Here is a 26,678-nt window from a genome sequence, read left to right as displayed (position 1 = left end):
TAGTGCATGAAAATGAGACCTAACCTCTAAAATGAAAATTGACCTCTAAAATGAGAAATGAATCTCTATTACCCTTGAACAACACCCTCATGGCATTTCTAAATCCCTCTAATTTTGTGCGATGTGCTGCGTCTCTGAGCTAGCAGAGAAGGGGAGTCCCTGTAAGGCGAATTCTTCAGCAAGCACACATCAGTGACTCCAGTGTAAATTTTAACAATGGCTTTGGTGTCAGCGCAGGTAGGTGAATACAAGCTGCTTTGGAGGCTTTCGCCTTCAGTCACATCCTGAGGGTGCCTTGCTTTGCTCTTTGTTAGCGGTTGCAGAAGTTAATTCCTCTCGGGTGCTCTGAACACAGGCGGGCGAAGCAGTTCTGCTCCTGGCCCAGCGCTAGCGCTGCCTTTGGAGTGCTTACTGATACCTGAATAGAAATTTTCTCGGATGTGAAGCTTTGTTGAGTTCAGAAACACCGGCACGCACTCAGGGCAAGCATCGCTCCATCATCCCAGCACCAAACAAGCAGCTTTCTTTGCTTTCTTCCACTTACTGCTGCCCCTTTCCCACTCTGCCCATAGTTAATCCTCCTGCTTCCTGCTTTTGGTAGGAGCATTTTGGAGCCAGCAGTGGAGCTGCAGACCTCTGGGTGTGCAGGCAGGCAGTTGTGTTTGCTTGCATGGGAGAGTGAGCTGGGGTTTCTGAAGTTCAGGGGAGGTGTGAGGAGGTGAAGGAGGGAAAGCAAAGAAGGATATGTTTCAAATCACAGCCTTTTGATGCTGAAATTGCCTAACTCCAAACTCTGTCTTCACACATCAGGGCTTAATTCTGATAGTGATTTACTTACACTTCCTAGTTAATAATTAGACATTGGGAGACACCATATATCACTCCTAATGGAATATATGGGGTCTGATGAGAGTTTTCTGTTTTGACTAATAAATTCAAGCCAGAATCGCCAAGCTTAATGAAATATTACAGCTTCGGAAGTGTTTTAAGTCTTGTGCTGTGAAAACAGTGTTACTTTATTCAGTAAATGAATTTATCATTCATTCTGTATCCCGAGCCCTGGCTGGCTCTGGAGCATGGGCTGAATGCAAGACTCTGAGCTAGAAAGCGGAAAAACTAATCAAATCCTTAAAGACCAAAGGCAGCGAGGCAGGTCTAGACTGACTTTTTCAGCGGTAGCCTCTGGCTACATCCACTTTTATTTTAGTAACCATTGTTAGCATGATTTATAACTTTAGCTTTAAGACGTCCGCTATTTAGATGTAGTAAGATGCTTCGCAGCTTTTATTTCTCTTTCCTAATTTCCCTCTTGTCCCTGCTCTTTTTTAATTCCCCCTCATCCCTCTCTCCCTTCCCTCCCCCCAGCAGTATCCCCAGTCCCGCAGGTGACGCCGCGCTGAACGAACATTTTGCTGCCACCCCAAGGTCAACAAGGCAGCGTCTGCCCCGGCTGTGGCTGCTGAGCTGCTGGCCTCCTTGGTGCCGAGGAGACAACTGCGTGCAGGGCTTCACCTTCTGCTGCTGCACAAAGCTCTCCCCTGCTAGCTCTGGGGAGAGGATGCTCTGAGCACAGGGGATGTGCCCCTAGCAAGTAACGGGCCCGTGCTGCTGCCCTGCTCAGCAGCACTCAGCCCAGCACCTCGCAGAGCTGTGGGCAGAGCTGGAAGAGCTGGGTGCCACCAGCCCGTGACTTGGTGGGCCACCAGGACGCGCCAGTAAACACGTCTTACTGCCGGTACAGCAAGAAACACTAAAATGTAGCAGCACCATTGCTGGCTGCTGTTAAAACCCTCCCTCCCACCTTGCTTTTGACAGCATATTGACTAGAAACCAAGATCCCATTTCTGCTTAGCCTTAAGGGCAGCTGTTTACAGAGTAGCAGTGTTACATAGGTTTACTGTGTCGTATGTCTGTGTAACACTGGATTTGGATCTTGTATTTAGCTGCCAGAAGTGACTGTGATGAAGTGGGAGAGATAAACTGATAGATTGTGTGCCAGAAAGATGTTGGGAATCAATCAGATAAACAGGGCAGAGAAATAGCTTGCTGTTTTCTAGTGATAATAAACCAGAGGCCTCTGTTCCTGGAATTCTTAAATGTAATTTCTGTAGTAATAATCTCCAAAAATAGGCAAATAGAGGGGGAAAAAAGTACTGGCAGGATTTTAATTGTGCTTGAATTGTTCTTTTTTTTTAATACGATGTATGCCTTGAAGGCAGGGGAAGATGTGGACAGGAATAAACATTTACTCTGTTGCTTGATTGTTTTCCATTTAAAAACAAAAAAGGTCATAAAATAATAACAGTTTGCCTTTAAATGGCTTTTTTTTTTTGGCCTTTCCCCCTCAGTCCAGCAGCGTACAGAAGCCAGAGCAGTGTGTGAGCTCCTCTGGCTGCGCAGTGCCTGGGGCAGCCTGGGACCAGCTGTGCCCACCCAGCAGTGCCCTGGAGGCCACCTGAAGGCTGCCCCGAGGTGAGCTCAGCTCAGAAATGCTTCTCTCACGGAGCGGGTGTCTCCTCCACATCCCCTGCTGCTGGCTGATGCTGGCTTCTTCCTTGTCCTCTTGCCTTGGCTGTGTGTGCTTCGGCCACGTGAAGGCAACAGCCTGGAGCTGGCTGCTCCCCCAGCCTCACGTTGCTGTGCCCTGGTTGCACACCAGCTCTCCGCCTTGAGCAAAAATACAGGGTAGAAGAAAAGCTTTGTTCATCCTTCCTTGGCCAACACGTTTGTAGAGTTGACTGGACTCCCTCGTTTCCAGGTCTGTGTCTGAGCCGAGGCAGTAACTTCACTTGTCAGGGCATCCAGAAAGAAGTCCGTGTCCCTCAGTTTTGGAGGGTTCGTTGCTGTTCCCTGCAGTAACGTGCGATACCCACGGCACAGCGTGGTAAATCTCCAGGGAGTGGTGATAAACACACAGCCCTGGTCAAGTAGCCAGGCAGGCCGCTCACGAGGGTCTTTGGCTGCAGGAAGCACAAAGAACAAAACCCAACCCTCAGGACATGAAAAGAAATAGAAAAACCTGCTTGAGCATTCCTGCTCTGGTTGTAAAAATCATATTTCTGTGCTGTTCCTCGTAGTCAGCATTACTCTGCCTAGCACTGCTCGGCGTCTGTTTTGTGGAGGCTCGTGGGGCAGAGCTTTCCACGCTTGTTGTCAGAAGGAGTCGGGTACACAGCAGCCTGTGGAGGTTCAGACTTCCTTCATCCTTCCAAAAGCCCAGCGACCGGTAATGGTCCCTGAAATGCCAGCAGGATTCCTCGTTCTGCCCCTCGGGGAGAGGAACAGCTGTCTCCTGTCAGGTTCAGCTGGTGGTTGAGGAGCAGGGACCAGGCCCAGGCTGTGTGCTCCTAAATTGTGCCCCTCTGGCTTGGCAGAACCTTTTAGATTCTCTTCAGATGAATGATCTGATGCTAAACGCCACCTAAATAAACCATAATGTGGTGATAGGAAGACTCTCCTAGTCCTAGATCCGTCTGAAACGAGCTTTATACAGAAACTCTTCTGTTTTCCTCCAGTGTTATGCTCCAGTTGTGTGCAGTGCAGGGACTGATTTGGACGATAACTGCTTTAGCCCTTGGAAAACTCTTCTGTGGAGAGGAAATGTTGAAAGGCTTTAGTTCTTGGCATGCCATCTTCTAGACAGTTTCAAGAAATGAGACATGCAGATTCTCTTGGGAACTTGGCACCTAATTTCTTAAGTTTTCCGAGAAACATGTGAACCTGTTTGCATTAACTTGTCTTTATTGTGCTTTTAAATGGAATTTTTGTCTTTCTTGTAGCTTCTTCGAGAGCTTATAGAGCGTAAAACCAGTTCACTGGACCCCAACGATCAAGTAGCGATGGGCAGGTGAGTGAGCAGCCGTCTGCAGCATCACTGGCTTCTCCCCAGCGCTGCAGCACAGTCCAGGAGCGCAGAACTACTTGGGAGCTTCCAGTCCTGCCCGTTGTAGAGGGCAAAATTGTGAATGACTCTGGAGAAAGCTCCTGGGTTTAGTACAGTGCATTGCCCCTAAAGATACTTTGCACCATAAAAGGCTGGTAGCAGACCTTGGATACCTCTGTCCCAGTGGTTCATATAGCACAGAGGGTGCGTAGGGGATTGTCTTGTCCTGTCCTGCCTGACAAGAGGGAACTAGATGAAGCAGTGGTCCTCTGCTGAAGTTGGGCATTCTCTCATGAGCTCTGATTTGCAGAGGAGTGAAGCATCTGTAGTGAGATCAGTAAAAATGACTCCTGTGTATGCTCTCTCCCTGCTGTAAGAAAGGACACCGTATGATTAGAACAGTGTCAGGGAATGTTGCCTGCATGCCAGAAGTAAAATATAATTCCGTGCAAGGAAGTTTGTATTATTCGGCTTAATTCTATGCTTTGAAAACAGGGAACATTTCAAATACTGCTTAGTAAACAGTCTACGTTTAAATAGCCCTGGGCTAACACTGAAAGTAATGTAAAAGCACAGGGAGGTTGGAGATGCTGGAATAGGGCTCTCCGCTGAGAAAGGAGTTAAGGGGGTGTGAGTATGGGGAGGGGAAGAAAATTCATTAGGAAATTTTGTGTAAGTAAAATAACTTTTGTCCTCGTAAAATACTATCCAAATTTTAGTGCAACATGTCAAATATATTTTGTGTATGTCTGGAATATTATGGAAAGCTATTCACTATAATTTAACATGATATAGACAAAATTACATTTAAGTGGTGATTACATTGTACATTTATCTGACTTTACAATAAAATAGATTACAGTAATTAAGATTATATTAAGATTGCAGTAATTGGATTTTGCTAGATTTTTTTCCCTGATGTCAAGTTTTCATTGTATAAATTAGGTAAGATGATGCTCGTTTTCGTAAAAAAAATATTTATAACTTGTAGAAGTTTTTCCCTGCTGAAAACTTCTTGGACTTGACGAGATTCTGTTTGAGGACTTGAGCCTTCCCTTCTAAATACTGCTGGGGATCAGACAGCGAGTTCTGGAAGTGGGGTTTGCCTTTCTTCTGTAGTTCTGCTTAGTCATAGGTGGAGCATTATAGAGGACTTCTTGCTCGATTTGCCAGGTTTAATATGCAGAGATGGTGGGGAGAATGCTTGTAATTTTTTATATGCTTTGCAGAACCGAGGGAAGAAATAAATTCAGAGCATCTACTGCACTGTAGCACTTCTGTTCATGAAGTTAACATAGCCTGGCTCACTTAAAGCATCAGTTCAGAGTGTGTCAGACCGTCTGTACTGTTCTGGGCTTTCTATGTGCAAAATAGAAATCTTTCTAACAACCAATGCCAAAATCAAAAAGTACCTTTAAAGGTAATTATCACAGATTTTAACATTTATATTTGGTAAAGATTTTCTTTTAAATCCTAAAGATTCTTAAAAAAAAAAAAAATCAGTAATCAAGAAAGAATAAAAAATGTAGCCAGCCTTGTGGTCTCCATGGATCTCCCTGCAGATGAAGAATTCTCACCAAACAGTGCTCATCTCATTGGGATCATCAGGTCTGGCCTGTGAGTCCTTTTGTAGCTGGCACGAGGAGAAATGCTTGCTGTTTAAAAGCTGTGTTCTTGGAGTGAAGCGGTAGCACAGGCATTTGAAGTTTCATATTTTTTTTTCCTGAGGTTCTGATCTCCTTCACTTCTGTATATGCAGTAGGCAAAAGGGCTGGAACGGGCTTCAGACCCCAGCAGAGCTACTGCTGATTTGCCTTGTGGTTCTAAAAATGCTGTAACTGTCATTTTGCATCCCTCAGGCAATGGCTGGCCATCCAGAAGTTACGAAGCAAAATAAAGAAGAAAGTGGACAGAAAAGCCAGTAAAGGAAGGAAAATCCGGTGGGTGACAGCTTCTGCAAGCAACCAAAAGTTGTGCTTTTGCCAGATCAAATGGGACTGCCTTGGTTTGGCTCCAGGGTGCATTGGCAGGCTTATTTGTCCCCTTCAGGGCAAGCTGCCTCGCTCTGGGGCATCCACTGTGGAATCTTCATGTTCCTGGAGCCTAGAATAAAGGGATGCTTGGGTGCAACCTCTGAGCGCTGCCCAGATCAGTCTTAGCAAGAGTGTTCCGTGGTCTCAGCGGGCACCAGAGACTGGTGTGCAAATGCCTCTAAGTGATTTGGGGTCATGATTTCTGGTGAAAGCCAGTAAGCACCAACTGGGCAATACATGTGTGGCTGACTGAAGTACAGAGAGAAGCTTCAGGGGAAGATTTGTAGAAATGCCCAACTGAGGCACATGCCTATTTCCCACGGATTGTCATTTGAAATTTGGTGCCTAATCTCTGTTTTTAAGTCACGTCAGAGCTTTCTTTAGCATCACAGCATTTCACATTCTGATTCCTGGGCTACTAATTTGGGTTGATCTCTGACTGTGTTTCCAGTGAAAGAATTGTCCACACCGTAAGGTGGAAAAGGAAGCAGTCTGGAGAAGATAGTTGTGTTTTTCTTTTTTTTTCCCCCTTTGCAGAGCAGATCTATTAGCCTCCCTGAGTTTAGCATGACTGCATGATTTGTAGTGGGGGAGGTGTTTGTGGCAGGGAGGCATGCTGAAAAGCTGCACCGCTTCCTGAAAAAATCCGCAACATTAACCATCCTTTTGTGAGTAAACTATAAATCGTGAGTTTAGATGGCATCTGATAGAAAGTCAGTGGAGTCAGTCTGGGTCAGGCCTGGCATAGCAATTTTTAAGATAGATGTCATAAGATAATTTATTAAAAGAGGGAAGAGCTACTTTGTTGGCCTGAAAAGCCTATAATTATTGACTATCAATATTCTTTTCTGTCAGCATCACACATAATTGGATATATTCATGATTCAGTCAAAACTACTGACAACATCACACAACTGAGTCAGACTCATAAACCTCTAGGAATAATGGGGAAGTCTCTCATTGTGTGCAATCTGTGCGCTTCAGCATTCCTGAGAGATCAGCTATCTTGCCAAGTCAATTGCCTCTTAGATCTTAGGTGCCCTTTTTTTTCTTCGCTAAATAAAAGTTGCACTGACCCCTCAGGAAAAAATATCAATAAAAGAAAAAAATGTGCCATTGTGTGGTTTTAGGATTAACATGCAGTTAAGCTCCGGGATCTTTTCAGAATCGTCCAAAAGAGCCCAAACTGGTGTTTTTAAATAGTTGGTTCTTCTACTGAAAGATCGTGTGTCACCCCAAGCAGCTTGCCTGTCCCCTGTTCTTTTTTTCCCCTAAAATTAGCAGTGCTTAGGTTTGTTTTCGTGGAGAACTTTGACATCCAGGAGAGAAAAGTATCAAATGCTAAATTTTACCTGTCTCAATAATTCATTCTTTTTAGCAATCCTTTAGCACACCTCCAGTGTTACAGCATATTTGGGTGAAATGTGCTAGTTCCTTACAGGGTCTGAGGATCTCCAAGTGCTTTCAAAAGCAGTCGACCTTGTGCTTGACACGAGGCCCTGTTCCCTGCACAGATGGAGAAGTTGAGGCATGAAGAGGAGAAGTGAGCCCTTCCAAAAACTGCAGAGTTGAGCTTAAGAAACCAGGTGCCCAGGCCTCTGCTAGCCCTTGGTAGGACATGCCTTGTCTTGAGGCGGATGTGGAGGAGCGATGTGTGTGCTCCTGCTGTTCTCATCAGTGCTGCCTGTGCTGCAACAGGGGGCAGCTTTCTGTGAAGGAAGTTAAATACTCAATATCTGCTAGACGGGGATTTTGAAGGTCCTGATTTTAAAAGCATGATGGTAATTAGTTCTGGACAAACAACTTGCATCAGAGGATTTATCAGAATTGCCAAGTCCCCTTACTACTTAGCAGTCCATCTCTGTGTAAGCTTTGATCTCTACGAATCCATCAGTTTTTAATGCAAGTGAACTATTCCATAGCTCAGCCTGTTGACCTGCTGCTTGGTGCCGTGCTAGCCACGCGGTGCCGTGTCTGTTCCCTGATTTGATCATTACAGCGTTAGACCAGGGCAGTTCCTTCCATTACGAGTGACAAAGACTTGATTGTGTAGAGAAGCCCTTGTGTAAGGGTGAGTGTGTGCTGCGCCTGAAGAGCCATTCTGAAATATTCTTGTGAGCTAAAAATCCCCTCAAGGGAATGTTCCTGCATAAGCAAACAAAAGGGAGTGCAGAGGTGACAGAGAGAAAAGGTGATTCTGGGCAAATGCTTGTGAATCCTTTTGCCTGCTATTTGTCAAGCTCTAAAAATAGCAGCAACTTGGATAAAACATTTCAGACTTGGGTGGGCAGCATGGTAGTGCACATCAAAGCTACTGGTTTGGAATCTCCTGCCCTTACACACTCGCGTTTAAAGGCACCTTCACATTCACAGTTTTTCAGGACGCTGTGAAATTGTGTATGTCAGATACTGGGCTATAAGTCATGAAAAGCCACTGCAAGTTCCAAGCGAGCTCAGGGTGGAAGGCAGGAGGGCGACCCCATATCTGTAGGTGCATCACAGCGTGCAGAAATATTTTGGTGGATCAGAAACGGGGACAGATACAGCATTTTACTACCTTGGACATGCCTCTTCTCTGTGCAGGTCTCTTTCCCGTCTTCTCTGCCTCGTTTTACATGCTGTACTTCTAAGTTATTTGGGATAGCACTTTCCAGCTATGGGTATGGCTAGCAGAGCGGGATTTTGAGATCCTTTAGGGCCCTAGCTACCACAGAGCAAGGAAAAAGTGATAGCAGATGGATGCTTGAGAAGGCCTGATGCTCTGACACTGCTGCTGCCTGCAGTGCACTCTTTGGGCGCAAATTCCAGAAGGTGATTGAGATGCCAGCTGAAAGGCAGGCTGAAAACAAGAGTTAGTTCCTGTTTCTTTGACTTTTCAGAGTTGCCAGTTTGGGAATCTGATTAGGTACTGCACACAATTAAGGGAAGCTATATGCTCTCTTTCTAGTTGTGTTAAAAAAAGGATTTGCTTGTTAGTTATTCAGTTCATTGTACCATCTGATAATTCTTCTCCCCATGTTATAAGAAAGGAGGAGGAAGAAAGAGAAGGGAATTTCATGCTATGACTAGTAACTCCTCAGGTATCAGCCACCAGGAAAGCCAGCACTTCCCTTTCGGGGACTGGTGTATTTCTATTCAAGCAGCAACATTTTCCTTTCATTAACAGTTCCTAATGTGCTGCCTCTCATTTCCTGCACTATCCAGGTATCATGTCCACAGCAAGCTGGTGAGCTTCATGGCACCTATTGACCACTGCACAATGAATGATGATGCCAGGTGAGTAATAGATTAATTATGTTTCTCAAATGGCTTCATGACAGCGTGATATTGACCTGTTCTTCAGCCTGTCGCCCTCTCCATTTCTTCTTATCAGTTAACCATTTGTCACTGGCATCATAGCCTGGATGTCTTGGTCACATCTGTCCAGGCAGTCTGGCTGAGCTTTCACTCTGTAATTACTGTGACACCAAACAAGAAATTTTCATAAATCTCGGTACCTGCGTTTTTACTTCTGCTTTAAAATTGCTCCGATTTTGAAATCTTCTGGTTTTATAGTTATTCTAGAAATAGTGAGCCAAGTTACCTGGTATCTCCAGGTGTAATCAAAACTTACAAAGAATTTGTCTTTCAGCAGAAATGACAACTGATTTAAACTCTGCTCAGCATGCATTTTCTTACTTCAGGTAACAACTGGAATAGTTCAGTCAAGATTCAGCCGAGACCTAAATGCTGCTTGTGTGTATTTCTATTTACAGACTGACAGATTTTATTAGAAGACTATGATGTTTTAACTTGCTAATTATAAAAGAAGATACAAGTTAATTTTTGTACACAGTTGCTAGGCAGCTGTTCTACAGCTGTATTTCTTACGTAGTACATTTTTTAAGTAAGTCTGGAAATGCTGGGCTTTTTGTGGGAAGGAGGTGGTATAATTTTTCCAATGAATGGATGTAGAAGGCTTGAGAAACATCTTTCCCCTGGGTTGTGGAACATGTTTGTGCTTTGTGAGAGAGAGATGTCATTTGTCTGTTTGGGAAATGGAAACCAAATACCTGCTGTTCTCAGACTGCTGCCTTTTGGGATATTGCACAGACTTCTGGATGAAAGCTCTTCAGAAAGCTGGCACTAAGACATTTTGCGTGCATAATAAGACTCAGGCTGTTTCATCATGCATCTTTCTCATGTTTTTTTCTTTCTTTTTTTCCCTTTTTTTTTTTCCAAATGAGAAAACTGCTCTGAGTACTGAATATTGTCTAGATCCTCTCACCACAACAATAAATGTGTTGGGTAGGCAAAGTGGGAGCTACTCCTCCAGCCATGTCAGGAGATCAGATCTTCCACCCCCTGGGTAGGAAGAGAGGGGCAGAAGTGACTTTGACCTTTTGAGGTTAGATGTGAACACTTTTGCCTATTTGGCAAATAATCAAGTGCATTTTTGTTTCTACTGTGCATGGCCTGAGCTAGCCGCTCTTTGTGCGTCCCAGCTGGCAAGGAACCTGTACCTGTATGGAACCAGGCTCTGTGTTTTGGGTAGTGCCAAATAAAACACGGGGTGGGGTGGACACGCACTCCTAATAGAGCTGTACCATCCTATAGGCGTTGTTCTGGATGTGCTGCTCGTTCCCCACAGCTTTTTGTCTGAGGGTAATTAGCAAGTGGCACGTGTGTGTGCAGGAAGAACCTGTTCATACCATATCCATTAGTAGTGCGCATGCCTCTCGTATTTCTCTGTCCTGTCCAGTTGACTGATTATTTTTTATACTTTGAGGAGATCAAATAAGGTTAGAGTGGCCACTTTTTGCATATAATACATATTGCAGTGTCCTACAGGCTAGGCAGGCATACAGCCCCCTGCTCTATCCCCAGAATAAAGGAAACTCAGCTTGCAAGGTCTGTGTGAGAGGGAGGTGAAAAATAATAATGAGACCCTAATAATCCACGGGTTATCATGCTTGCTGGCCCCAGAGGTGACATTGCCTCCTCCTTCGCAGTCCACTGCACTCACTTGCGTTCCAAAAGTTGCACAGAAAATGCCTTCTGGAAGCCAAAATTCTCCAGCAAGTCAGCGCAAGCATGAAGTGCATCAAAGCAGCTGGGACAGCCGAGTCATTTTGCCAATAGCCTGCTTGGGCCTCAGCTACCCCTCATCTGGCTGCCGCCGTCATAACCCTCGCTCCCCTCCCTTCTCAGCAGGCACCTTGAGTCCACCACGAGCTGCAAGGAGCCCGGCTGACCCTCCGAAGCTGTTACAGCTAATAGGATGCTCTCAGTGTTACGCTGCGTCTGCATAGCTATCATCGTGGTAGGGACATAGCGTTTGACATTTGGTTTACTGAAAATGTCTCCTGGGGGTTTTCTCCACTCCGAGTGGGTTATTACACCGCTTGCATGCGTTACAGATTCTTCGGTGGCAGCAGCGTGGCAGCAGCTGCTGCTGCTTATTGTCTGACTGCGGGAACTTGCTCCTTACATGAGGTTTATTAGTGGCGTTGGAGGCCCGCCATGCTTCCAGTTAATGGCATTTCGGTCGCTTAGCTCTCAACGTTGGCTCAGCCATCTAGCGTGGAGCTGTCGGCTGATGTGTTCACACACCAGCGAGCGTGCCTGAGGCTTGCATCGCACGGGCAGCTGCGTCCCGCTCTGCCCAGATGAGGCTTGCGAGCAAACCCTGCGGATGGATGGGGCGCTGCGGGGCTCAGGCTGGGCAGGCTCAGGTCCGAGTTCAGCAGATGGCTTCGTGGATGACCTTGAGCAGTCCATGTGCTTCCCTGGCTCATTCCTCTTCTCTGTGGTGGAAAGAATCGGGCAGGCTTTGAGGTCTGCTCTTGAGAAGGTGTAAAAAAGCAGTGGGTTAGTAATAGCATTGTTATTTCCTTTTTTAACAAGCAGAGCAAAGCTTTTGTTTCAGATGAGACACACAAATAGCAGCCTCACTTTTCCTCAGTGTTCACCAAAATCACTGCTAGTTACCTGCAACACAATGAATATGCACTGCAGACTGGTGCAAGCCTTCTTCCTATTCGCAGCGGGCCTTCCTCGTTCGGACAGCAGAGGTGGGCATTCCTGCTTTCTGCTCTGCGAACCTGAAGTTATTTAGCCCAGCTTCCTTCCTTTCCTCCCTGGTCTCACACCTTTTGTGTTTGCATCCAACCATAAAACACTGAAAGTATCGGAGAGGCCGGTGTCTGAAAATCAGAACTCTCCGAGTGCTCTGGTTCAGCTCTCCCAAGATGAAGACATCTGCTGCTGTCTGTGACTTTTTTTATTTATTTTTTAAACCGTGGCCACCCCCTAGGGATCATTTCACATCCCTGCTTAAAATGTCCCTGCGCTTGCCACAGGCCGTCATACCTCCAGCAGCACACAGCCATCCTGGACAAGACGAGAAGAATTCCACGCCTGCGTTAAACTGCGGGTGAATTAAAAACAAGAGACCAAGCCTGTACGCATGAGAGGGAAGCAGTAATGATAACAGCTTTCCTTTGTGACAGAAGAAGGTAATTTTATTGTTTGCAAGTGTGAATTACTATATTGAAAATGCAAGTATACACTTCACAGTGATGTGATCATGCTCCGAGCCATTTTTTTCCTGCTCAGGCACTTAAAAGGCATGACCCCAAAGTAAATACACATCTGAACAACAGGGTGCTCGGTATTGTAGTGCGAGACATTTTAAAGTGTCAGTGAGCTGTATATAACAAAGGGTTGTGGAAACAGAGCTGCCTGAATATTCCTCCTTAAGTTCTGCCGGTGACCATGGTGTCAGCTAGCTGCGTGGAAAATGCCAGGAAATAAATATGTATGGGCAGACGTGGGTGGGCAGAGGCTGGAGGGTGGCTGGTGGGGAAGTTCTGGCTCTCCTGTGCCTGTGCCAAGATCTCACTTCCCGTGATGAGCTGGGCAAGCCCTTCAGCAGGAGCAGACGGAGTTCTCTGTGACTGTTTCCTGGCTTTGTTTGCTCTGAGTGCTTTGAAGGCATGTCGCACTGTAACGCCCAGTCACTCCTGGTATATTTTAATAGTCAGTGCAACCTAGAAATAAATCCAGAGCCTGATTTTTCTGTACATTTAAGCCATCTTAAATGCTCTGGCTGTGCAAAGAGCCCCTAAAACAGTGCAAGGGGCTGCTGGCACTCAAAGGCTCCTGTGATTTGGTAGCGTGGCTGTGGGATGCCCAGGACTTGTGGGGATCCGTCACGTCAAGTTTATCACCTGCCACTGCTGCTGGCTGCAGAAATAAAGAGCAAATGCATGTGAGGAGAAAGAGTCTGAGCGCTGCCTGGGGAAAGGGATGGACGGTCCCTCCAGAATTGTTTTACGGCTGGAATTTGAGAGAAGAAACACGCAAGTACAGTACTGCCTTTGTCAACATCACTGCCACGTTCTTTCTTATTCTTGCTGCTAGTTGGAGTAATAGCATTCGTGCAGGCAATTAATCTTCCACTTGCCAGTTTTTCCTGCACCCTACGCATGGGCATGGCTGTTTAACCTTGTGCTCACATATATTATGCTGTAATGTGTGGGACACGGGTGGCCTCGAGCCCTCCTCTGTTTTAACCCCTCTTTGGTAGTATTTTAAAACATACACTGGAAAGTGATTTTTATGGTTGTCTTGGGGTATATGTTTATAGACTTAAATACATTTATAGGACTCTTGGGCCAAGGTTTTTCTAATCGGTCCAAGGTCATCGCTATGTAAATGAGCCGGCCCTGTGACAAGGAAGCTGAAGGCAGGAGCTTGATGTGAGTGTGCTGAGGTGTTTGGAGGGGAGTAGCAGACTCAGGCAGGAATTTCCCAGGATTAGATCAGGATTGATCTATCTCCAGCTGTGATTTGCCTGGGCTCGAGGGTGGCATCGTGGGGGTGCCACTTCTTGGACTTCCCTTGCAATACGCTTTGCCCATCCTCACTGCAGTGATCCCATTGCTCCAGGATCTAGCACAGCGTAAACTTTAATTAATCATCCTTTGGTACCAGCACGTTAACAGAGCTGGGAAGATGCCTGCCTTCTCTGTTTCATACTTTGGGAAATGAGGCACAAGAAAATGACCAACTGAGCCTGGAGGTTCCCACTAAAGGTGCTCCTGTCCATAAACACGTGCGTGTGTTTTCATTGTGTGCAGAGGTGCCGTATCTGCAGGAGTGGGGCCTGTAAACCACCTAGTCATGGCAAGGTCAGGTAAAGTCCGTGTTCCTGGGGAGATGTCTGTGCAGATTTTGGTTTTGTTATAGCTCGCTGTCAGCTTTGACATACAGCTCTTCAGCTCTTCGCACCGTACATGTGTGTGGCACAGAGACTAAACACAGACACTTCAAAAAAGGTCTGGTATCAAGTTCTGCCAAGTTTGAGGAACATCACTGTGTCACCTCTGGAGGACGGGTAACTGGCAGGAGAGATGTTCTTTAAGGAGCAGATGTTTGGTCCAAGCACCTTTATCTCCCACGACGACTGAGGTTATTCTGACAGGTAAAACAAGATTGTGCAAATATGCACCAGTGATCTAATCAGCTGGAACAACAGCAATATTTTAACTGGCGCTACCTTTTAACAGCATCATTAAGGGCTCTCATTACTCTTTTATTAGAGTCTCAGTCTATTTCTTATCAGATTACAGAATGAACATAACTCATGGCACTGATTTGATCTCTTGTTAAAGAGGATTACAGCTTTGCATTAACTGGGATTGACACGGTTTATAATTTGCTGTTGATACACATGCTGGCGGTGTCGCATGTGTGACCCCCTCCCCACAGCACCACCGAGGAGAAGGACGCCCATACATCATCATTAAAGATGGCACCAGGAGCAGGGACGGGAGGCAGGAGAAGGCTTCTCTGCACTAAAGTCAGGCAGGACAAAAGAGACGTGCTCCAGTGCAGGCTGAAATTCAGGGCAGGGGTTTCTACCTGCCTGAAGGTGGGGGATAACACGTCACCAGGAAGAAGCTGGTGATGACGGGACTGTGCCAAACCATGCAGTCTGAGGCACGGGGCCTTGTTTTGGGCAGACAACCTGTCTGCCTGTGCTGGGAGTTAACCTGGTTGACACGTCCCTGGTTTTTAGGAGCCACAGGCTCAGGGGTTGCCCGCGTTGACCTCACCTCATGCTTGGCAGCGGAGCCCCCAGCCCACTCCTTACAGCCCGGCTCTGGTTGCACATCACACCAGTGCCTGCTGGGGCGCTGGGTTAAGACCCAGCTTATCCCTCTGCCAGCGGGGTTTGGATTAGAGCATTTCCCTCAGATTCAGCCCGGACGCTGTGTTTTCCCCATCAGCAGCCTGACTCCTGCACTTCGTGCGGTTGCTCTGTCACTGTGGGTCTTGCAGCAAGCGGAGGGGGGTGCGTGGTAGGAAATCCTGGTATTAAAAGATTAATTTACTTATATGACATAAGAGTTTAATATAAAAATTAAAAAAAAATGAAAAAGTTGGTGAGATAGCAGCCTTTAACTTAGCTCACTTTGTACTTTGGGTATTAAAGCACCATGAGACTGGATTAGTGGAGGAATCTGGGCTCTGGGATTGTCAATCCAGTCCCGTTCACCCTGCCACCAGTCCCTCACAGAAAGCAAAGCTCTTCTTCCTGCTTCTGGGCCATGCGGCACAAACGTCAGGTGCCTGGCGGTGTGAGAAAAACCCTCTTGGAGAGGTGTGCACCCTGGGGAGGAGACATGTCCCACAGCATGGCCCACACCGCCTTGTGACATCAAGCATCGAGTCTGGGAGCCTCAGCTGAGCTGAGCTGGGATCCGAAAAGCACGCAGCACACAGCACGAGCTGTCCTGTGACATGAAACCCACCCGGCGTGGCCCCTGGGCCCGAGGCACTGTGACTTCGGTGTCCTTCTGCCCTTTGTGTTTCGCTCTGGTTGGTGGGGTTTTACCCCCAGCCTTTGCCTCACCCTCAGCAGTTGACCCCCGTCGATGCTTTCAGGTGTCCGCGTGGCTTCAAGCCGCGGTTGTGCAGGGGTCGGTGTGTGAGCAGGGAGCTTTTGTGTCTTCTTAGCTGGCAGTAGCGAGGTGGAATACGTGACCCCGGCTAGTGCCAATGGGCTGAAATCATCGTGTCCCGGCGCTGGGTGTTTGACATCCCTGGTAAGAAGACAGACGCCTCCGCTATGGAAATTTCCTTTTTAAAGGGAAAAAAAATAACCTGTTAAGAGCTGCACGATGATTTGTCGTCCTTCCTTTGCGAGACAATTTGTCTTCTCCTGCATCAAATCTGTTATAAAACAGTCAAGCTGTGAAAGAGGGAAATCATCCTAGGAATATGGGATGTTAAGGTACACAAAGAATGGGCCCCTCCGTGCGGGTGCCTGCACGGGGCGCTGCACAGGCAGCATGACAGCGGCTGCTCCGCTCAAATACCCGTCTTCAAACAGAGCCTGAGAAGGCAACATTTTATGAATTTCAGGGGGAAATTAAAGCTGCTAGAGAGCACGCCAGCGGAGCATGCTGGAGGTTTGTGAACCTCCCTGCGTTTTCGCTCCTTCTCCAGCCGCTTCTGCCTCTTTGATCTCGGTGCTGGAACAGCTCCTGGGAAAACGTGGGCGCTGGTGGGGCCAAAAAGGGTGCGAGAGGTCCCTCTGCTAATTCTGTCACCTTAAGGCTGGCGAAGAGGCAGGGGGCTGTGCTGGTGTAAGGACAAAACATTGGGGACCGGTGATGGAGATGGCAGGTTTGAACCCCGGGTCTGCAGGGGGACAGCCCGCTCCCCACCTCCAGCCTCACACAACGTGCAGAGTCCCTTTGTTTAGGGCAGGAACCGGCGTCCTGAAATACTTATAAATCTTGCGCCTGGTCTCCTGAGACGAGCCAGAGGTCACACGTCGCCTCTCATAATTTAAAGCCGTGGGGCTTAAAAGCATTCGCACGGACTCGAAGGACCCAATCCTGACCCGCCGGAGCGAGGGGGAATTGCGGCAGAACCTTTCTGAATCTCCTTCAAGCGCCGGGCACGGTGATGAGAGCCGTCTGGCCGCGGGATTTATGGCCGGAGTCGTGCGCGGGAGCGAGGGAGAGGAGAGACTGCCATCTCGTGGGGCTGCCGGCCCCGGGAGCTGCCCCCCCTGCCCCACAGCACCCCTCACTGCTGGTGCCATGGGGTTTTAATGCTGCCTGCCTGCTCGCCACTGCTCCCCATCACCAGCCGTGGCGTGGGTTTGTTGCTGCGGAAATCCCGGGGTGCAAAATGCACCTGGGGGGTGCGAGTGCAGAGCAAACCCCTCCCAACCCCACACGCTGGTGTTGGGTGATGCATTGGAGTAGGAACAGAGAACTGAAGGACGCCGGCTTGTTTCATCTCCCCAGGTACCTGCTCTGCTCGCTAGGCACCTAGTAATCTGAATTTCACACTGCTGGACAAAAGATCTCTTAGGATGCAGGCAGAAAGTTTCCCAAGAAAGCGCCGAGCCATCTGCTCCGCAGCCAGCCTGTTTTCAGCAGGAGCTGGGTGGTTTTCATCTGCTTTTCTTCATGGGTGTTCGTGCTGCATCTTCCACCGGTTTTTGTGAATTAGAAATGCATTGTTCCCAGCGGAGGATGTCACCAGGAATGGGGTAGTTGTAGTTATTTCAGTACTGCTTGGGGCACAGTCTAAATTATCTTCTTTTTTTTTTCTTTTTTTTCTGTCCTGGAAGAAGAGAGGAAAGAAAAGGTACATGGGAAAAGGCAGGGAGATTTGGTGGAGGGTATTTTTATAGCAGCAGAGCAGCAGTGACTCATGCAGTATTGCTGTATTAATAGCACTCTGAAAAAAAAAAACAACACCAGAAACTGAATATTCCCCCTTAATTTTGCTCTTCTACGAATCTACAGGACTGTGTTTTTTAAAAAAAAAGCAATAAGGAGAATGTAATTATACCAAACAGCACCGCATTCGCTGCTCTCTCCCGTGTGAGGGTGTGTGTTCGCTCTCCCCTTTGTATGTTTGGTGGCCTAGTGCAAAGGAGTTTCCTGGGGAACTGCTAACAGTTTCTGCGATCTATATTTTAATGATTTATATATTTATAAAATGTGCTTTTGCTCTTAATATTCACTCAGGGCAGTCCTGCCCTCGGTGTGTGTTTACCTGCTCTCCGTCGCAAGGCTTTTGCCTACAAAACCCCGGCAGTAAGTAGGTCTGTGGGATTTGGAGGGTGATAAAGTCCGCTGCTGAATTAGCACCGTGAAGGAGTTGGGCTTTTATTTGGTTATGAAAACAGCACCGCTGGCGGGAGCAAGGCACAAGGTGGGGAGCCTCACTATCGGCCCTGCTGCCATGGCACCCCGCTATCTGCAGTGTCTGCATGTGCTGGGGGCTGCCTGCAGCCGGGGGGGTTGCAGAGACCCCCCAAGAGCTGTAAAAGTGTTAAACCATGAAGGGGAAGGTGGTCAAGCTCCTAGCCTGGGGCTAGCGGGGGAAATGCCCTCGCTGGGTCCGTGCAACGTGGCTGGGGGTGGCTGGGGACGGTGAGCAGCGCGGTGCATCCCGTCCTGGCTGCTCCACGAGGCCAAACTGCAGCCAAGAGCCGGGGTCCTGACTGCGTGGGGGCACCAGGGGCAGAGGGGAAGCCCCCTCGCACCTCCCTTTTGTCTCAGCCCTGCTGCCACATCGAAAGAAGGCGCAGACCCGGAGCGGTGGGTGCCCGGCGTTGAGCTCTGCTGGCCGCTGCCTTCGGAGCGAGCTCGGGAGAAATGCATAAATAATAAGCCAAGGTACTTACACACACATGTTTTATGGCAAATGGCTGTGTGGTTCGTGATCATTTTTTCCAGAAACAGGTTTTATGATAATATAGTAAAAATATTAAATTAGAAAATGCCTCACTAAGGGTGATAAAACCTTACTACAGTGGAAATAGGTAATTATCCCCTCTACAGCCTAAATGACAGTTTAAAAGAAATAAAAATGTTAGTGCTCATTACTTGCTTTTGTAGGTTGCAATAAAGGGTAAGTTAAATTTTAATTCAAGGAAGACCCCGGTATCGACCTGCCTCCTGCACGCTCCCTACCTGAGGTGTAAGTGCTGTTAATTACTCCGCACAGGTTATTCCTCCGCACACCGTTCCTACCCCTGCCCCTCGGTGCTAAAGTCACCTTTCCTCCGTCTGAAGGCAGCGCCCGGTGGTGGGCTGGGTTGTTTCAACTCAGTGGCTCAAGTCTGATGCTTAATACATGTGGGTGGAGGAGAGGAATTTTATGTTTTTAACCAAAATCCGAGTTCATTATGCATAGCCTTAAGGGGGCTGAAAGTATTAAAATCCACACTTACCCTGGTGAATTGAAACAGAGACAAGGTTAAACCTGGAGGATTGATGAGTTTTACTCTCTGCATGGTTAAATCCTACTGAGGGGAGATGCTGTGGAAGAAAGGTAGCTGAGACGATGAAAGGAGGGGGAAAAAAATAAGGCTGGGCTATTATTATTATTATTTTTTAGCAGGGTGAAACGTTTGTTTTGTGTCAGGGTGGAGGAGTGATGGTTTCCCGTCACTGCCAGGGTGTCTCTGCTGTTATCCAGGCAGTCCCACCTCAATCCAGGCTTCAGGAGATGCTGCTGGGGCCGTGCCCGGAGGCACTGCGGGGCGCTGGGCTCGGATCTGCCAGGTTTGGTTCCTCCCGGCCTCTGCATGCCCAGGGTGTGCCCCTGGAACCAGTGGGGCAGTGCCTCCAACCTTTCCCTGCCCGGGAAGACAAATCCTTGCCTTGGGTCTCCGTGGGCCCTGCTCGCTTCAAAAACGAGTGCTTGTGTAAAATCCCTGGGATGGCAGCGAGTTCAGCACCGACCCCTGAGCTCCTGCGCCCGTCAAAAGCCAAAAACGTGGACAGGAACCTCAGGAGCCTGCTTCTCCACCGGGGGGGAAGGCAAAGGCAGGCTGCAGAGAACAGATTCCACCTCTGGCTTTCTCTGGGAAAAGGCAGCAGCTCCTCTGCTGCCGTCTCGGGCTGGCTGCTGGAAGGGCTCCTCGTTTTTGGGCAGGCTTTGGGCAGGAGAGCGAAGGGGCTGAAGCCAGTCGTGGGGCTGTCAGCCTACCGGGGGCTTGGGTGCAGGCGTGGGTTGGGGAGCCAGCTGGAGGGTGCCTTTGGTATTGAGATTTGGCTTCCTTAGGCTGCTTCCCTCCGTGCAATTAACTCACCCTCGGTATTAAAACGAGCTGTAGGCCAGGGAGAGGGGAGAAGGACTGAGCTGGTGATGTTTGCCCAGAGGTCCCCAGGCTGCTCAGCCTCCTCTGACACGAGCACACCCCGCGTGTTCGTGGGCTTTGCCCACCTGCAGTGCTCTGCCAGCCGCCGGTTCCAGCAGTTCCCTCGCTGCCCCCGACACGGGAACCCCGCTGCGGCCGGGAGCTGCCCAGGAACTGCACCGAGATTGCAGCACAAGTGGAAACGTTGGCTCGGGGTAATGATGGGGTCTGAGGCAGCAAAGCAGGGCGGGAGGGCTGGGATTGTGTGACCAAATGGCATCGCTCTGCGTTCTCCTTCCAATCACTTGATGGAGCCGTAAAGCCACAACATCTTTTCTTTTTTTTATCAGGAGCGCCGCTTGCTTGCTGTTTGCCATCTGATTTCTCAGTTGAAACAGCAAAAGCGAGTCACGTTTATCAGTTAATAGTCAGGAAAGATGGAAAATGTTGGAGGCCTGGGGAAGGCGTTCCTCTCCCTCCTCCCTTTTCTGCCTGGTGCGGGCAGTGCTTTCTGCAGGTGTTTGCTCCCTGCCTGCGTGTCCCCTTCCTGCTGGCTCGCGGGCGTCCCAGGAGAGCTTGGACCAGAGGACGCACAGCCCAGGACATCTCGGAGCTGAAGCCTCCACGGGACCGCCCAGCAGCACGGGGCTGTCACACCTGAACACGGTTTCTGGCAGCTCCAAAGGGGGGGGGGGACATTTTTTGTCCCCGAGCCTTCGATTTGGGGCACTCGGTGCAATTCAGCTGCCACTTACAACACCTGACCCCTACCACCTTCCTCTCCTCAGCTCAGAGCAGCTTTTCAAACATCAGCTCTGTTTTCTAGAAGGGGTTTGCTTTTGCTTTCGAGTTAAACTTGCCCAAATTGCCTGCACACCCTCGATTTAGCACAGAAACTCCAGGTACAGCTCCCTTGTTGGGGCTGAGCTCCGCACACAGAGCACGGAGCCACCCGTTTCGGTAGGTGAGGAGACCTCATCCCTCACCTCATCCCTCACCACATCCCTCACCACATCATTGTCTGAGGGTAGAGCCGCTGGTTGGTTAATTAGGTGGCTCTCGGCAGTGGAAGTGTCCGCAAGGAGCAGGCACTTTTCAAACCAGTTGCCACCTCTCCTTGATTTCTGAAGGAGCCGGGCAGCAAAACAGCCCCCAGCTCGAGTGGTCGCCAGCGAGCCCTGTTGTGATCTGAATTGAGGAGGCAGCCAAAACCACGGCGTCTCCGGCAGGGCTGAGGTTCATCCTTCGAGGCCACGCCACAATCCTTGCTGAGCAGAGGAGACGTCGCCCTGCTCTGCCTGTCCCAGGGGAGTGCTGCCAGCTCAGCCTCCTCTTGCAGCAGCTTTCCTGGGTGCTGGCCCTGACAAACCACGGAGCTGGGGCCCGCAGCGAGCGGATGGCTGGGCTTGTGGCTGCAATAACCCCGTGGTTGTCGCAGAGCTCAGGAGGGAAGAAATCCCCCCCGCAGCACTGCGTGGCATCGCACAACGGGGCTGTGCCTGCAGACAGAGCGGCCGGAGGAAACGGTGCTCTCCTGGGGTCTGCCTTGATTTCCTGAAATGTGCGAGTTATAAAAAAGCTCTCTCCTTTTCCCAGCTCTCTTCTCAGGTTACTTTGGTTTTAAATTAAAAATAAATAAATAACCCCAGCCCACTTTATTTTTTTTTTTATTATTTTTTTATACTTGCTCCTGTTATCACAATTGCTGCATATGTGATATTAATTGGACTCTTGTTGCTGGGTCATTTTCATTGTTTTTCAAGTACCGTCAAGTCCAAGAAAATGTATGAAAACTAAATTATAGTCCCACGAAGACTGTCTGATTGAATCCTCCTTATGGCTCTGCGGTCTCATACATCCTATTAAAATATTCAATCTTGTTTTCTTACTTGAAGAGCCTGTCTGTAAAGGGCAAACTTATAGAAGCCCTCATTCTCCAGAGATACGGTATCCAGCCACACTGAAATATTTACATATTTCTGTACCGCGTGTGATTGGGCTCAGGCAAGTTCTTCCCTTTGCTTGCATGTATTAATAACGATTGTTGAATGCATTTTTAATTATACGAGGCCTTTTCGTTTTAAGGAGCAGGTGGGTTTGGTGGCAGCCTCTTGCTTCCAGTTTGACCTTGGGAAGTAATTTTTCCCCCTCCTCCTTTCCCCAGGACGGAGCTCTATCGGTCGCTGTTTGGAAAAATCACGCGTCCTGAAGAACCTGAGCAGAATTAGCAGAATTAGCACCCGGCCTTCGCGTCAGGACCAAGCACACCTCCAGGCTCTGCACCCCCTGCCCCAAGAGCACCCGGAGCGGGGTGTCTCCAGCTGCTGGTTTGTTCCTAAAAACCTCACCGAGGGAACACCAAACACGGTCACTGCCGAACCACACCGGTTCAGAAAGAAGAGCGTGGGGCAGACGTTTGGCTTGGCTAAATGCCTCCCCCCCACCTTTAAAAGGAACTCTGCCTCCTCCCAAAGACGATCGGTTTTCGACTATTCCTTTTAAATTCCTGACCTTGATTTTGCAATCTGCTCGGCACAGGCAGCTTGTTCTGCCGGGGGGAGGGACACACTGCTCAGCCCAGCAGGGCTCGCCAGCCCCTCCTGCAATCAGGTCACCCACGTTCGTATTAAATCCGCCGAGATTTTATTTTGGGGATTGGTGGTTTTTTTATTGAAGCGTTCAGTTCTGTTCGTTGGCTGCCTATCTGCAATGTGTGACTTTATTTTCACCGAGTCAAGAGGATTTAAATGTCATTTACATAATTAACGTGGCCTTAAAACAGAGAAAAGGTGCTCTCCTTGCAGACAGCCAGCGCTCCCCGTCCACGCGCCAATTCCTGAACGAACGTGCTGCGGACGTGGACATGGGCTGACTCAGAGTGCAACATGGGGACACATCTGGGGATGTTCCTGCAATTAGAACATATTGGTGGATTTTTCAGTCCATCATTGATCCTGTACGCTTAATTATTTCTGCTGATCATGACTCTGAGCCCTCCTGTCCTCACCATCGCCGTGACACACTTTTGAAAGATGCCAGCACAAATGTAAAGCTGGCCAGAGGAGCTCGCTCACGTGGGACTTTTTGTGGGGTTTTTATATCCAAAGGTCAGAAGCTGGAAATTAATCCCCGTAAGGGGAATTTATTAGCCTGCTGTGATCAATCTGCAATGGAGGTTATCTTGCGTAAATAATCTGTGCATATCTCTGTATAATGAGCTGGCCACTGCTGGTGACCACATGAACTCTACTGTCTTTGTTTGGTGTTTTCTGTGCTCTAATTAAAACGCTTTGTAAACTGATTGTCCACGTCTGATCCGTGCAGAAAAGGCACCGGCAGCTGCGGGTCCCCTTGGGCCCAGCAGCAGGACGTTATTTACCCAGAGGCATTGGTGTCACTGCCTCTCCCCAGGGCCCAGTGGTGACACAGGAAAGCCGCACGGCCTCGTGTCTGTGGGCATGTTGCTGTGGTGCTGAGCTGCTGCCCTGGCTAAATTAATTTTGAAATTAAAATTTAACACCCCCGTGGTGCCGGCCGGCCCGGGGAGCTCCCTCTGCTCCCAGCGCCTGCCTTTGCTCGAACCCAGGCCTGTGGCAATGTGCCTGTAGCCCTTTTTTTTTTCCCCATTGAAACACTTTCTCGGTAGCCGCATTGTTGCTCTTCATTGCGTCCCTAGAGCTGTCTGCACACCTGAAATTAATTAATCACTTTTACACTTCTTCATTACAGATTTAAGTCTGCTTTCTACTCACCTGTTTCCTGTCAACAGCTGCCTGACCCCGTACGTGCTGGACGGAGCAGCGCCTGCCGCACCGGGGGAGAACCAACACCTGCAGGGACGTGGCTCGAGCAGTGCTCACCGTGGGACTGTTTAAAAGCAGGAGCAAGGTGCACGTCTGTATGTAAATGCCACCACCCTGCACGAAAAGTAGCCCGTGACCAACCCCACGCAGGGGGCTGCGAAAGGCGAGTGACCAGGAGCAGAAACATTTCCTTTGGGAGGGGGGCATTAAGCTGAGGGTTTTGTGACCTTTTCAAAAAAGCGCCATGCCCGAGTTAAACCCAGCTGCCCTCCTCTAAAAGGAGGCTCCGAGGGCGCTGTGTGGCCTCGTGCCTGTGCCCCCCAGCTCCAGGAAGCCCCCGGGGCTTTGCGCTGCCTTTCCCCTCCCCACTGCCGGTCCTGGGCCCAGATCAATGGGGGCTGAGGAGGCGGCGGAGGCCGGGCTCCCCGCCCGGTAAATGTACCATTTTTCTTGGATTTAGAAAATAAGTGCAAGGTGAGTATTGACTTTGTGTGGCAAACATATGTATCACGGGTGGATAAATCTTTATGTTCACTTGCAGCGAGGCAGTAGCTGCAGCTCTCAGGGAAGCGCATTGATTTCTCCAGCCCCCATCTCCATCTCGCAGCTCCCTGCTCAAAATGTGCCAGGCAGCAGCTCACTGAGTGCCACCACTTGCTCCTTTCTGCTTCCCTTCCTATTTCGGGATGCCCCTGATGGCCTCACCTCCAGCAAAGAGCCCCACAGCAGCACGACACCCCGTAGTTGATGCCGTGAGAGCCACCCAAAGGCGCGGGGAGCGGCGGATTTGGCTCAGCCTGTGCTGAGCAGTCCCGTGCTCGCTAGTGAGCAAGGTCGTTTAGTTTCACACGAAGCCCATCATGGGTTTGGTGCGCCCAGCTGTTACCGTCCTCGGGGTGCGACCACCCCAAGGCCATTCCTGGAAGCATCCCTCCCATCAATTCCCTGGCAGAGGGTGGAAAGCAGCCGGGCTGCGTGCGCCGCTTCCCCTTCCCAGCCTGGCACAACCCGCACACGGCACCGAGCTCCGTCTCCCCACCCGTTAGCGGTACCTGCACTTATTTTCCGAGCAGCAGCAAAGCTGTGTGGTCGTCTAACATCATTAAAATCTCATGGTTTAATAACCGCAATTCTGAAAGGCATCAAGGGGAGTAAATTGGCTGCTTCCAAAGTTTGTGTCGGTGGAATGGTTTCATGCTGCTCGCACTGTCAGAGCAAGCATTAAGGATGGTTAACAGAAAGCGCCGTGCCCCTACCCTACTTTGGGGTTTGCTGTGCTGGCAACTTGTCTGGCCTCTATTTGTGGCTTAGGCTCGGGGCGCTGACTGCACATTCTGCAGGCTGTGACGCCTTTCCAGTTTGACTTCTGTGTCCTTTACCGTTGTAGCACCAGGGCACTTCATTTTTTTTTTATTATTTTTTATTTTTGGAGAGCTGGATGTAATGTTAAAAGGGTAATACAAAACACTTTAAATGTGATAACTTCCCATTTGTATTGTTTGAAGAGATAAGAGTCAAAGCCCTGCTAAGCATGCTTTTGAATTCACTTATCAGTGTTTAAGCAGGCTTTTCTCCCCGCTCCCCCCCAACCTGGGCAGTGTGAGACGTGGGGAGAACCTGGGCTGGCAGCTCCAGCCTTCATGGCGCCTTCTGCCCCCAGTAACCCCAGTAACCCCGGAACTGGGGCAGGTGCTGCTGGTCCTGATCACGCCTGATGGGCCCTCGGGGCTGCAGCGTGGATCAGAGCTTCGTGCACTGGGTCACGGGGGCGCAGGAGGCCGGGGTGCTCTCCACCAAGTTTTCCTAAAGCTCAGTGCCACCATTTAACAGTGGGCGAGACCTCCCCCCCCAGCAGAATATTAATTCTTTATTAATTCATGCTACATCTGCTAATTAGTACCTACACAAACGGGCATTATACCTTTGCAAAACATTGTGCAGCAACGGGCTGTACGTGGGAATTACGCGTGTGACCGGCGGGGGGACGGATGGAGGGGCTCTGTGACCCCCCCACCCCCCCAAACCCCACAACAGCAAAGAATTTCAACTTTCAGACAAACAACTTCATTTACAAGTGTGTCTCTAATTAGCTGCAGAATTAGTAAAGCAGAGTTTTCCCCCCATAGATCGGCCAAACCCCTGAGGGAGGCTGTGGAATAGAGAGAATCGCATTTCCAATTATTTTGTTGAATTGCTAATTTAGTTATTGTGCCTGGCGTAATTGTGATGGGTATTGGGTGTGCAATTCAATTTGTTTTAAATATTTGTGGGAAGGCTGATCAGTAATGGAGCTGACCTATTTCATGGCCCAAATTGAGAGAAGAGACTAAAACAAAAAACAGCTACAAAGCCACAGTTTGTCTCAGTTTTTATTTTGATGTCTCTCATCCCTCTTAAGACTGTTGATGCAACAAAAGGTTTACATTAAAAGATGATGGCACTTTGATCTCGGGCTTTTGAGAGCTTACAGCTTTGGTACTTTTCTTGGCATTTTAATATGTAGATATTTTAGGCTAAAGAGTTTTAAATGTATTTCTAGAGTTCACTAGGGTCCCCCCCATCCAAACCGTATGATGTTTGTTAAGGTGATTTATGCTTTTGCTCATCAGGACTCTGCTTTGAGAACAACGCTGGGGTTTTCCTGGCTAACATCGTCTGGTTTGACACGTCACACCCCAAAACTAACCTTCACTGCAGGGAACTTGGGAAAGGAGCTGGTGCACTGCTCCGGGGTCAGCCGGGGACAGCCCTACAGCCCAGGTCCTTGCAGTGAAATTTCCACAGGGCTCCTGCTG

At 48.9% G+C, this 26,678-nt stretch overlaps 1 protein-coding gene across 3 annotated transcripts in view; it reads left to right on the top strand.

The window, feature by feature from the left end:
- The window catches only part of AATF (apoptosis antagonizing transcription factor), a 49,262-nt gene extending 25,880 nt beyond the window's left edge, over window positions 1-23,382 (top strand). Inside the window, exons 9-12 of one of the 3 annotated variants that reach the window (XM_027472141.3) lie at window positions 3,780-3,847; window positions 5,743-5,823; window positions 9,121-9,192; window positions 22,245-23,382. In XM_027472141.3, coding sequence (XP_027327942.2) covers window positions 3,780-3,847; window positions 5,743-5,823; window positions 9,121-9,192; window positions 22,245-22,308 — 285 coding nt within the window. In that variant the 3' untranslated portion in view covers window positions 22,309-23,382. Of the gene's footprint in view, window positions 1-1,365; window positions 1,405-2,348; window positions 2,475-3,779; window positions 3,848-5,742; window positions 5,824-9,120; window positions 9,193-22,244 lie in introns of those variants that run through there. The other 2 variants (XM_072025947.1, XM_027472142.3) reach the window with 2 other exon arrangements.
- The last annotated feature ends 3,296 nt before the right edge of the window (window positions 23,383-26,678 follow it).

Source organism: Anas platyrhynchos, chromosome 20 (genome assembly GCF_047663525.1).
Source record: "Anas platyrhynchos isolate ZD024472 breed Pekin duck chromosome 20, IASCAAS_PekinDuck_T2T, whole genome shotgun sequence".
In the NCBI taxonomy this organism is placed as follows: Eukaryota; Metazoa; Chordata; class Aves; order Anseriformes; family Anatidae; genus Anas; species Anas platyrhynchos.
The sequence above is the reverse complement of the archived record's forward strand: the minus strand, read 5'-3'. Positions and strand labels throughout refer to the sequence as shown.